At 36.8% G+C, this 12,822-nt stretch overlaps 1 protein-coding gene across 1 annotated transcript; it reads right to left on the bottom strand.

Moving 5' to 3' along the window:
• Nucleotides 1–725: 725 nt before the first annotated feature.
• nmu (neuromedin U) lies at nucleotides 726–11,615 on the bottom strand. The gene is made up of 8 exons (XM_061029024.1): nucleotides 11,346–11,615; nucleotides 7,939–7,994; nucleotides 7,818–7,865; nucleotides 7,689–7,742; nucleotides 6,897–6,923; nucleotides 4,291–4,344; nucleotides 4,149–4,190; nucleotides 726–935 (listed from the first exon to the last, which is right to left on the bottom strand). The coding sequence occupies exons 1-7, from the start codon at nucleotides 11,488–11,490 to the stop codon at nucleotides 4,155–4,157; spliced, it is 420 nt and encodes a 139-aa protein (XP_060885007.1). The 5' UTR covers nucleotides 11,491–11,615; the 3' UTR covers nucleotides 726–935; nucleotides 4,149–4,154.
• Nucleotides 11,616–12,822: the final 1,207 nt, after the last annotated feature.

Raw genomic sequence — 12,822 nt, 5'->3', positions numbered from 1 at the left:
TGATCGAACACTCCTAATATTGTCCCCAGACGTGTGGGTAAATATAAGTATAAATAAATATAAATCATTTCATGGTTAGAGTGGTTTACTGCCTTCAAACCATACACATGCAGGACACCACTAAATAACAAATAAAATACAATCCTCATTATATCCTAAACATAATTCAAAATGCACTAACGTGTCAAATTAATCAATTTAACTTTGCATAAATATTTGTTTTTAATATTGCACACGTATCAGCATGTATGGATACACCTTCTACTTATAAATATCAGAGCATACATCAGAGCATTAAATAAAACAAGTTGTTTTAGTTTGGATTTGTGATGCAAGTGGTCGTCAGTGACAAAATGAGGTTAATTTCAATTTAATTTCAATTGTTTTCTATTTCAGTGTCCTAACAGCCCAGGAGCGACATAGTGAGAAGCAGCGCGACATGCCCAGTTTCCACTTTCCTTTCGTTGCTAGCATAGTCTACAGAGCTTGTTCGCTTGTTTTCCAAAGTGGAGATAGTGGTGCAATCATTTCCATGACTGAAATGTTGTGCTTTGACTTGTATCAAAACAAGAGAAAAACTTTTTCCACAGCTGTTGTGGTTGTATTAATACGGCAGAGTTGGCTTCAGGCTGTGGTGGAGGGGCCCCGATGTGATATCTTTTCATGGGGCCCCAGAATCCCTGGACAAAGCCCTGATTTAATGTAACAAATCAAACGTACACAAACACATTAGAGCAGTTTTAATGCAAATGACACACAAAATAAAATGAGGACAAATAATCGTGTTTTATACATTCAGACATCACTGTACAGCAGAGTTCTGTGGAGCGGATCAGTCGGTCGTGGAGCAGCAGATCAGGTCTCAGGGTGTGTGTGTGTGTGTGTGTGTGTGTGTGTGTGTTTTCTGTACACTCAGCTTCAGAGGTGAGGACTCTACACACATAAACACACATGATCAGAGGATGATTATAAGAACACACACATCTTTACTTCACAACGTTACCATAGACTGAGAGCTAAACTAGCCTACAGCTATAGCAGGATTACAAACTCCAACAAGGTGAAAACAGATGGTACTAAAAGAACTACACACTATGTGCATGTTGGGGACTTTTCTGAAAGCAATGGAACTCAGACAGGAAGATGATTCAAACCTGAGGGCATATTTCAGATGAACTGTTTTACACCATAACACAGAGGCATTTACTTTGTTTTCATATTTGCCTCACATACTGTGACATTATAATACACTGAAAAGGAAAACATTATGCACAAAAATACAATTAATTCAAAATAAAATTAAAAAGTAATTCAAATAATTATACCAAAAGCAACGCGTACATGAACTAAATTAAACATACAACAGATATAGAGCAGTACCCATTCCTCCTAATAACATATTTTTTCATTTTAATTGTATTTTAAAATCTCCTTTCTTTGATGATTTTTGTCTTTAAAAAAGCTATTCCTGCTTTGTTTATTTCACAGAACTTAGATAAAGACTACCTTTGGATGGGACATTTGTCATAACCTGGCTCCATGGCCATGACAAATATGAGAAAGAACAACTTAAATTGAGGTAACAATGATTTATTGGAACAACACACCCACAACCATAGCACAAACAAACATAGAATGAATGTTGGGCGAGAGAGAGAGAGAGAGAAGATCCACCCTGGGGTCAGGCTTTTATGCCCTGCAAGTAACAGGGCATAAAATGTGAATATTTTCTCTCGCAGAATAATCTTGACTTTATTCGGCTATAAAAAGCAGATTGTGTATTTAAAAAAACAGTTAATTTTGGACTCTACATAACAGGAGAACTGAGGTTTCGTTCAGTCCCTGAAGAGCCTACAAGGTTTCATCAAAATGTGCACAATGGAGCAGTGAGACGCTTTATATTAGCTACGTAGTAGGTTGTGATTGTTAGAAGTAAAATCTTACATATAGTAATGCCCTCATGTATACAACATGCTGCACATGTGTTATCTTTTTCATTCTATTTTATTGCTGTCAAATGGCTGGGCCCTTGTATCGTATCGTGTCGGATTATATTGTGTCTATGGCATCGTGTTGTTTCATGTCGTATCTTTGGCCTGCCTCCAGTCAGCTTTTGGAGATGAATGAAAAGCTTGTCAACAAGTTTATGGTTTGGGTCAAATGCCCTGTGCTCTTTTTCAGAAATGATTAATTAAATAATTTCCCTATTCAGTCAGTCCAAATGCATTGACTCAGGCAGCGTTTTCTCTCTCCTTTGCTGCTGCTGCTGTGTTACTTTTTATTTTTCTTAAAACATGACCATACTCTCTGTATGTCTACATCAGGATTTGTAGTTCCAGAGGGGTAAAGTACGCATTGTTAATTGTAGTTATCAAGGCTCCATTAATGCTTTAATGAGTTGATTGAACTAAGGCCGTGTCTGATTACCTAAACTTTTCCCCTTAGGTCTTTCTCAAATGAACTTTATTTCATATTTTAACTGACATGTTAAGGCTAATGTGTGCCTCTAATTATAACAGTAACTGGACATAATCTTCTTAATCTACTATTGACATTATTCCCATTGGTTCTGTTTTTGAACAGGATAAACTGTGATATAACTTTACACTTAAAAAAGGATTTTCTTCTCCATCGTCTGTCTTGTCAACGTACTTGTCTGATCAACCCGGGTAACTGTTTTGCTTCCTTATTGGTTAGCTGTTTGAAACCTCAATGGGTGCACTAAAGCTCGCCACACACTAGACGATTTTCAAATCTTTACCAGTTTTTAAAAAATGTGGGAGACCACAGACATATGGACTCTTTTAAACAATTTTTAACATTATAATCCTCCAAACACACACACTAGAGACTCGGCCAGACCAGGAGATCACACACCGGCTGTTTGTAGAAACCATTTCACAGAAACGAGATCTCGCATAATCTCTCGTGAACAAACATGACTTGGGAAGAAAAACAAATAAATAGGATGAACGTCGTCAGCTGGCTCTCAGTCTGTGTGTGTTTTGTTTTGCAAAAAAACAACACGGATGAAATCCTGGCTGAGAAGATGGATGGATGTGCCGCTTTACACACTTTACAGCACGAGCAGGGGGTGAGTTGTCAGAGTATACAAAATCCGGTTAGTGATGCCTACATGTCTGCTCGCTCTCATAGGCTGATTTCAGGTATTCTGTCGGATGCAGTCCAATCAGGAATCATTAATATCAAACATGTTGGATATTTACGATTCCTGATCGGGGAGGCTCTGACACGATTGGGAGCAGTAACATAATCATAGTGACACCACACACTTGTGCATTCTTCAGCATCTTTTGCACTGTTTCATATTTAGTCATGTAAATATTAGTCTTTTCTTATTCTGTTTCTTGTTGATATTTAATGTTGTACCTGTTCATAAGAGAGCACAGTTCACCAAAGTTAAATTCCTTATGTGTGTGTAAACATACCTGGTCAATAAATCTGATTCTTTGGACAAAAAAATTGGATAAGACCCCCGTAGTGCAGATTTTGGGACAAGGCCTTTATCTCAAATCAACTGTTTTGGAAAAGGAAACTTGGAATAATTTCCCATCTGAGGGTAACTCAACTCAGAGGTCGGGATTGGGCTCAGACTTTGTTGAACCTGCTTTCTGAAATAGGGAAAGAAGCAGCACGTTTTTATAAAGTATTCATCCAGTTTCCAACCTTTGCCCTGCTTTTGCTAAAGCTCTGAACTGCTCAAATATAAAATAAAAAACTGGGTCATGTTCAACAGGTGTAAAAGAGCCAAAGCTCAAATATTTCAGTGTTACTCATAGAAACTGCCTTAATGACTGACTTTTGGTTAGCAAAGTACAAAAAAAATAATTTCCTGATCTTTTATTGACAGAGATAAAATGTATTTTATGGGGCTGTCATGAAACGTGGATTCTTTTGTCTAAACATTTGTAATATTTTCTGATGTCGCCCCCTGCAGGAGGAGAAGGATTTAGACTCTCCATCTCAAATCAAGAATAATGTTGAACTGTAGGTAGAAGTCAGAGGAGGTGTACATGTGAACACCTTTTGATGGTCCACTCCCTATAATAATAATAATTCTCAGTCCCTTTGGCTTTTAATGATGTAATACATTTATTTAATACATCAAGATAAAAAAAAGGATTACCTTATATTTACTCGTATTCTAAGGATCGTCTTCCATTCCGTGGCTGTAAGTCAAATAAAAATGGAATTCAAAATGCCATTCATTCTGTGTCGGGGGGATTTTATACTTTTCATTGAATGTCTTGATATGAAACATGTTCATACCCGATAGAGGAAGTAACCTCTGCTCTGGATTCCTCCGGGCCCCTGAAGCTCTCCCTGCAGAGACAAAAAACACAGAATTTCATTTGATTACATGAAACATTTTGCATCTTGATTTGACATTTTGCTCCGTGTCTCTTCATCTCTCTTCTGTCAGTAACCGCTCAAACATGGACGTCTGGATTTTTCAAAACAAACAATTCCTCTGTGTCCACTTTGTGAATGTCAGCCTGCTTGATAGCATTGAGGGATACGTTCACCTGTCAGCTGCACTAATTTTAGACCGTAATTACCTCGAAGCCCGGGAAAGAACAACTAATGTGGACTGAGCTCATACACAGAGCGAGGAGCGCTGAGCAACACCAAGCAGCATTACTCACATGGAGCCATGGAAAACATACGATCAGACGAAGTGCACGCCTTTCAGAATCAACATCTGATTCAAACATACAGAAACCAATGCACTGTTTCTTTTGTGCGTCCTGCAACCGCACATTTCCTGTTCATCCTTTAATGTTCCTCCAGAAAATGTAAATAAACAAGTCTCACAAAATCAGATTTCATGTGCAACAATGATTGTATATATTTGGGCGTATGTCTTTGTTTTATCAATAGGTATGGGGAGGGCTAGTAGCTCAGTCTGTAGGGACTTGAGTTGGGAACCGGAGTGACGGTTCAAGTCCCTGTGCAGACCAAAATGTGGAAGTCGGTCTAGTAGCTGGAGAGGTGCCCTTGAGCAAGGCACTGAACCCCCAACTGCTCTGGTGCGCTCCCTGCATAGCAGTGTGTATCAGCCTGACATCACTAATGCATGTCCACAGGTCCTGTTTGTGTGTGTGTGTGTGTGTGTGTGTGTGTGTGTGTGTGTGTGTGTGTGTGTGTGTGTGTGTGTGTGGTTTGGGCTTTATGTGTGTCTCTCAATAACAGAGTATAAACCAGAATTTAGGTTCACTTAACCAGTGAAAGTGAAGAGCTGGAACGTCGGTGGTGCATACACACATAAAAAGGAGTTAACAAACTACACACTAGGAGGATGCAACAGAAGAGGCTGACAAATACAGAAACACACACGCACGGATGGAGCCAGTCAAACACACACACATAACTAACAGAAACATACATAAGACGACACTGAGCAGCACAGAATTGTAAAAACATCCCTCTGTTGCAGCCTCAGCACTGTCTTTTTGATGAATGCATTGTGCAGCAGCGGCGATGGAGGAGAAACACGCTTCACATTTCAAATAAAAACACAATCTGTTTGGACAAGTGAACGCACGTCTGAGGAAAAATAAAGGAAAACTAACATAATGCAAAGTCAAATGTAATGAAAGCCGACTTATCTCACATAAAGCCTGATGACAGATGACATTGAATTCTACTTTTATTACATCTGCATTGTCTCCCATACAGAAAAATATGTAAGTTCTAGTATTTACAGCATTAAAAAAAGATGACACGTCATAGTCAAAATGAATCAAACAAACCTAAGTCTATCAAACTGACTAACTGTTCAAAACGTTTAAAGCTACTGAGAACGTGTAAGAAAGAATTGACGTAGAACTAGAACGAGAGAGCAATAATTATGAGTAGTTATGATTATAAAAGAGGAATAATAAGAGACGACACAAGCACTTAAAATAATAATATGAAGTGAATTTTAAAATGCTTGCTGAAATAATTTCACAGCATATTAAATATTAAAGAAGCAAATAAAATAATCACAATGGGTTATAAAAAAACATGACAAATAAAAACAAAATATTCCACAACATTATTTATACTGGTCATAATTTTAAGCATAAGATAAATACAAGGCTCAACATCTTATTTCACTGTTTGGAAAGTAATTATTATATTTCTGCAACGTTTCCTTGTTGTTAAATATATCAATACAGTCGTCTACTGCTGTGTTCTTGTTGCTTTGATACGTTGTAATATATTCAATTGTACTACCTGTGTTTTAATACATATTTTATCCCAGATTCTTGCTATTGCATTCCTACTTTTTTGCTTCATATCTGTGAAATCAAATAACAAAAAAGTTCTCTTGTATTTAAGAAATAAAGCAGCATGTGGAGTTAGTCCTGTTTCTGCACTAAATGTAGCTGAGATTAAAAGTCTGATCAGATATGAGAAGCAGGGAGATGAGGGTGTTTATATAAAGACTGTGCATGTGTTAGTTATCAGACTGCAGGATTTGTTTGCATGCACACTTTAGTGTTCATCATCTTTAGCTGAAAATATGTAGCTTCACGCACTTTGGTTTTGGGGGAAGATGTGCAGAACGATTTTTAATGTCCAAGATTCATTAGCACAAAAAAAGTGACTCCCATGATAATGGTGAAGCAATGTGTGCTGCTTTCTTAGATCAGGGAATAACAATCTCTGTAAAAAAAAAAAGATTAGAAAGTGTAATAATACAGATTTATCCTTTTATTTACTTAGTGCCTCCTGTGACAAAACTAAATCTTGTCCTCCAGAGAAATGGAACAGAAAGTGCACATAAGCAAGACAATAAAACAAACAATGTTAGGTTTCATCTCATGACACGTCTCTGTGGCTCTAAATGAACTTTTGATAAAAGGAAATATAAAAGTTTTTCTCACCCGTTTACTTCCTCGCACTTTGAGCTCCTGAGAAGAAAACAAAACGTCACCCTGTGAGTATGCTGGACTTAACCCTCAGGCATCAGTTTAATTTACTACCCTCTTAAGTCACTAAGGACAAAAATGTCCATGCCAAAAAACTGATATAAAAATAGAACAGATTGATATTTTTTTCTACTTTTCTTTTGCATAAATCTCTTAAACATATCCAAGACTGATTTTTTTTTTAAATCCCCAAGCCACCAAATATTTGTTATATGGAAAATTACTTATTTCTGTGTTTGTTTTTTTTCATAAATAACAACAGTGACATCATGTAATCAAACTGGCATTTAAAGGGTTAAATTCCTAAAAATGATTGAATGTTTGGTAGTTTTGAGCAGGGCTAGAGTTGTTTAAGAGATGTATGCAGAAAAAAGTAGAAAAGAATATCAATCTCTTCTATTTTTATATCAGTTTTTTGGAAGTGGAGATTGTTGTCCTTAGTGACTTAAGAGGGTAGTAAAAATGTTTCTCAGTGTTCTATTGATCTATTAAAAAAATTAAAATGTGCATTCTAAAATGTGTCAAGAGAGAGTCTTTCTTACAAAAATGTGTTCCATATGCACTAACACAGACAAAATGATGACCAGATAAAGAGGAAACTTTTGCCCAAATGAACAAAAATGTCCATAATGATGCATGAGGGTTAAAACATCTTACTTACTACTGTATGCTATTAAATGTTAAATCAATCATACATAAAACATTCACTCATCCTCAGTAAGTAAAAATATCAACATTATGACACACCTTTGACTTCTGGACCAGCATCAGCACACAGAGCTCTCCTAACACATCAGACTCCTGCACAGAGGAGCAGCTGTTAGAATCTATTATACATGAAGCTGCTTTTAACAAAAGACACAGAACGACACTCACCCACATCTTCAGGTCTGCAGAGAGGTAGGACGAACACACGTCGTCTATCTGTGGAGCAGCACACAGGAGATGAAGGACACACACACATACACACAGAAAAGAAAGAGAAGCCGCTGCCTACCTGGCTGAGGAGCTGCCTCTGAGCTGTTGTGGTTTGATAAAGTTCTGCTGGAGCACCTTCAGTTTCAGATAAACACAAACACACACAGAAATACTGTTTTATTATAAGAGTATTCACTTTCGCTGCTTTCGCTGCTGTGAGCACAGGACATTAAGATGGGAAGGAAGTACTTCAGCCCACACCTCACAGACTAAATGGACAGTTGACCACCTCACAGTGCAATACAAGTGTGCAATATTAACCTTAAAAACAAAAAACAGTGTAATTATATAATGTGAAAAATATGTGTGCAATAACCTCAGGTGCAATAAGAGATGTAGAAAGTAGAGACAAGAAAACATATTTAAATTTTCATTTCATTGTACAGTGTTCCCCTTTGTTATTTTTTGTATTATATCTTTGCTTTAATACAGTGTATAGCTTCTGTACAGTTTATTTTAAATCACTTAGCTGTTACTACAACTTATTTCTTTTATTTTTTATTTGTACTTTTCTACTCTTTTTTTTCTTATCATGCTTTTCTATTTTATATATCATTTTAACTTTTTTGTAGAAGCTGACTCAGGGAGAAACGCACAAGAATTCCAATGTACCTGTACTGTCCTGTACCTGTGCAAATGGAAATAAACATCTATTCTATTCTTTTATAGACAGAACTGTGCTTTACTGTTTGTAAGGTTGATGCTCTGCTTCCACATGAGGATGTTTCTATTTGTAGCATGAAAGCTTTGCTGCATGTCGATGAAAGATCAATGCCCTGCAGATATCTGCTTTTTTTTTGTTAATCGTTGCAATATAAACAAACCCACATTGCATCCTTTCTTCTACTTTTTAGTTTTGTGTCGGTGCAATGACGAGAAGTCGACAGCATCAGCGTCACTCTAAATCTTTTGAGTCTTGAAGAAGTGATGGACAGTCCACATTAAGGTGGTCAACATGTTCCATCCTCTGATACTTTTCACTTGTTTTACAACAGTCTCTGTTATTTGAATGATCGATCATCTAAAAGTGGCCAAGGAATTAATCCATCCAGAGTTGCAGGTAAGCTCCTGCACACGGTCTGTTTTAAGAACTGCACAAAAACATTGACAAGCATTACTTAAAGTTCTCGTGTATTGGAGAAATAAAGCCGCTTCGGAGTCATACAGTTTAGTTTCTGAATAAAATGTTGCTGAGAATGAAAATCATACATGAAATAAAGTGGGAATATGAAGACTGAGCATGCATTATTTTTCAGTTTGCACAAGTGTTTATCTGTGATTGTAAATCTGTACCTTCTAAGATTGTCAAAATTACAGATACTTCTTGATACCAAGTGTTTTAAAACGATACAATCTGCTATTTAAATGATCGATAGTCTCAAAAATAATAGCAAAATATAAAAAAATAAATAAATAAAGATGATACAGGTGTGTAGAGGAGGAATGAATCCATTAAACATTGCATGTAGACTCCAGCCCTATGTCTAAATTGCACTTATACATTGGCAACATATGGGAACATATATGTATTTTGGCCAACAGGGCTTCTGTACACAGCCTTTACGTTCTCAGGTTCTTCAGTAAGTCAAAGGAGGGAAGGACCATGCTATCTATATTTCAAATTGACATGAAATGGTCCTTGTCTTGTTTCTCTTGTAAATATGATAATACGTATATGCTTTGTATTTGTATATGTAATTTATGATACACTATATGTACTTTATTTCACACTATATACTTTATGATTTACTTTGGACTTTGTGGATGAATATTTTATGTTCGCACATTATAGTTTTCATTTTGAGCTGTGACCCGGGATAATGTTTATTGTGACGATTGGTCATGTGACCATTTGTATTTAATACACCTGTGATTGTGCTGGGCTGAACTTATTTTCAGTGTGTATCGGATTATTTATTTACTTTTCATTACCAACGTATTATTTGCAATTTCGACAGTGAGCTGAAATTGGAATTGCAATTTTTGATCGTAAAAACAAGACGTTACCCCCCAACCCAATTTAGGGTGTCTATAGGACTTCTATGTTTGTTGCCATGGCATCAATCCAGGCATTGATATGGTTTAGCAGTACCAAATTGAAGTTTGAAATGATGGTATTGTGACAGCCTTATAGTCCACGACCACACACATCTCATGTCAAAGAGTGGATCATGGAGTCAGACGCTTCAGATGCTTGATGATCGATGCTTTGAAAGAGTCCCAATCTTCAAATTATTCCAGATCGATACTCAGAATAATGATTTTTTTGAGTCTGCAGCAAGCAGATGTTAAATAAATTACATAAAATCACAACATGTTTAATAGAGTTTTTATATTTAAATATGTCAGAGGTCTTGAATTGATAACCTCTATCTCATTCGATCTGCATGATGTTTACTCTCATAAACCTCCCGTCTGTTTCAAAGATTGTTGTACATCTATATTTGTATTCTAATTATTTCTAAATATGGTACTCTAAAAACTCTTCATATTTATCTTTTCTTCAGAGAAAATGCTTAATTCTTCAGATGTTCTTACATGAGGTTTTTGATAAACATTTTTTTGATGAATAGTTTCATCTGTGTGGGATATGTTTACTGTGTTTACTGTGGCGCTGTAATGCCCTTAAAAAGCTGCTGTAGCACCATCAGCTGTTTCAGGATCAATAGAGTGATTCTATCTCTATCGACATAAATTCAAACATTTAACAATTTATTAACACGTTTTTGTTCTTCTCAAGAAAATAAGCCAAAAACATTCTGAAAAACATAATGCTTTGGAATTGTGTATTTATTTCTTGATGTCAGACACATTTTAACCCAATTTTTTTCCTTTGTTGTAAGTGTTTCCATCTTAAATGAGACATCACAATACATATATTGAATAACAATTGTCTGTGTTTGGATTATGTCATTTGGATTATATCATAAGAATCTTCTTTTTTATCAAACTCAAACACTTTCTAATCTTAAGGTTCTTTTTTCCCACAGTTCTCTATGTCGAGGCTGCAGGTTGTCTTGTGGTTTTGATGAATGCTCTACTATTTTGCTTTTGTTGTATTGTTTCAGTCTTTGATTTGTAAATCTGTTTGGTTTGATTTAGCTTCTATTCATCACAAACTGATATCCTTCATTTAAATCACATCCATACGTACATTGCTCTTTTTTATTTTGTCTAATACAACGCATACTTTAAAACAATTTAGTTCAACTCCTGGTGTTTTAAATGTGCTCTATAAATAAAGTGAATTGACGTTATTGTACCAAAATAAAGAAAAATATATATAAGGAGCTCATCAATGTCCTTACACAGAGACAACAAAAACAATAAAGCTAGATGTAAACTTTTGAATCATAGATAGATAGATAGATAGATAGATAGATAGATAGATAGATAGATAGATAGATAGATAGATAGATATCTTACTTGTGCAGACGGGGACGCAGAGGATGAGGAGCGCTGTGAGGGTGATGCTGGCCGGGCTGAGGGGACTCATGGCTCCGCTGCTGCTGCTCACACTCTGCGCGCTGCTGGAGACTCCGCGCGGCATAGACTGGATCTGAGTTTGCATCCTTCTTCTTCTTCTTCTTCTTCTTCTTCTTCTTCTTCCACTACTACTACCTCTTCTTCTTCTTCTCTGTTTGTTTTGTTGCTGTCCGCTCGACTTCTTGCTGTTCTGAGAGTTTCAGTCCGACGTTAAGAGTAATATGAAGGCTCGTGGCACAAACCCTCCCTCGCGCGCATATAGTTGACTGCGTCATTGGGGGGTCCGCTGGGCGCGTGAGAAGTCATTGGAGGTGTGATGGATTGACTAAACATCAAAATAAAGGTGAGTGTTGGGGAATATGTAGCTGCATTAATGATACACGAGTATTCATTAGTGACCACTGCACCTGTTAAAATCTGGCCCACAATCGTCTTGTGTGTAGCCAGCCTTAGTAGGCACTTGCTTGCCAGAGCATGCTTAACTTGACCATATTTGGCCCCACTAAAGATTGTATGCAAGGTGTATATAACCACCTATAAATATATATATATATATAGGTGCAATAACCGCCACATTGTAGTTCCTTCACTGTCCACTTGAGGCTGCCTCCAAATGTGAGTCAATCCCTATAGAACCCCATGCCCAAATTTCCAACTCTACAGTAGAAAATAAACATTTTTATGACCTGGTGTGAAAAATGTTGCTCTTTTTAGCTATTTTCTCTGTTCATGAGATCTATTCTGGCTGAAATGTTGAATATCTCACCATGCTGCACACGTGGTAACCAATAACGTAACTTATAAAAGGCCAAAATAAAAATCATTTAAATTTCAGTTTATGCTATTGTTATGGATATTTTCACTTTTTTTACCTTGATGTCAGACAGGTTGTTTCTTTGCATCATGTTTCTTTTTCAGTACAATGACAAAATTTCTTTTTCTGCCCTGTAGTATGCTTCAGTCAGAAAATGCTGTGGCCAGCACACACTCAAATCAAACCTTCAGTTTGTGAAGATACCAGTTTCTTGTGACCCCATCTGCAGTGGTACATGGTATGAGGTCTTGTAGGGCCCTGGTCTGACATCATGTTGGCTACATCACTACTACACCCACTTATCCAATTTTCCTGTGACATCAATAAAGTTGTATAGAAGTCTTCCCCAAATTCTGCCATTTGGAAAAACTACGGGTTCACTCTGGGTGGTAGGCCTATGAGGAATGACAACTGGGAGGCAAAAGGAATTGTTATATAGACGACTTGAGAACCTTACATAACAGAAAACTGAAAACCTTCGTCGAAATGAAAACCACGTCATAGAGAAGAAAGATTTTTCTACTATACATGCAAATAAGGTCTCAACTGTCTAGGCACTTAGGAATTTTTTGGGGGGATAGGGGTTACTGCTTCTCTGGGTAA

Source organism: Labrus mixtus, chromosome 3 (genome assembly GCF_963584025.1).
Source record: "Labrus mixtus chromosome 3, fLabMix1.1, whole genome shotgun sequence".
Lineage (NCBI taxonomy): Eukaryota > Metazoa > Chordata > Actinopteri > Labriformes > Labridae > Labrus > Labrus mixtus.
Note: the sequence above shows the minus strand (reverse complement) of the source record. Positions and strands in the feature narration are given on the sequence as shown.

Bases quoted from the DNA above. Each gene is read 5' to 3' on its own strand.
- nmu (XM_061029024.1), bottom strand. From the start codon at position 11,490: ATGCAAACTCAGATCCAGTCTATGCCGCGCGGAGTCTCCAGCAGCGCG. The intron at 7,995-11,345 runs GTAAGATATCTA...CTGAAACTGAAG, and splicing joins CTGCGTCCCCGTCTGCACAA to GTGCTCCAGCAGAACTTTAT. The intron at 6,924-7,688 runs GTGTGTCATAAT...TTTTCTTCTCAG, and splicing joins TGCTGGTCCAGAAGTCAAAG to GAGCTCAAAGTGCGAGGAAG.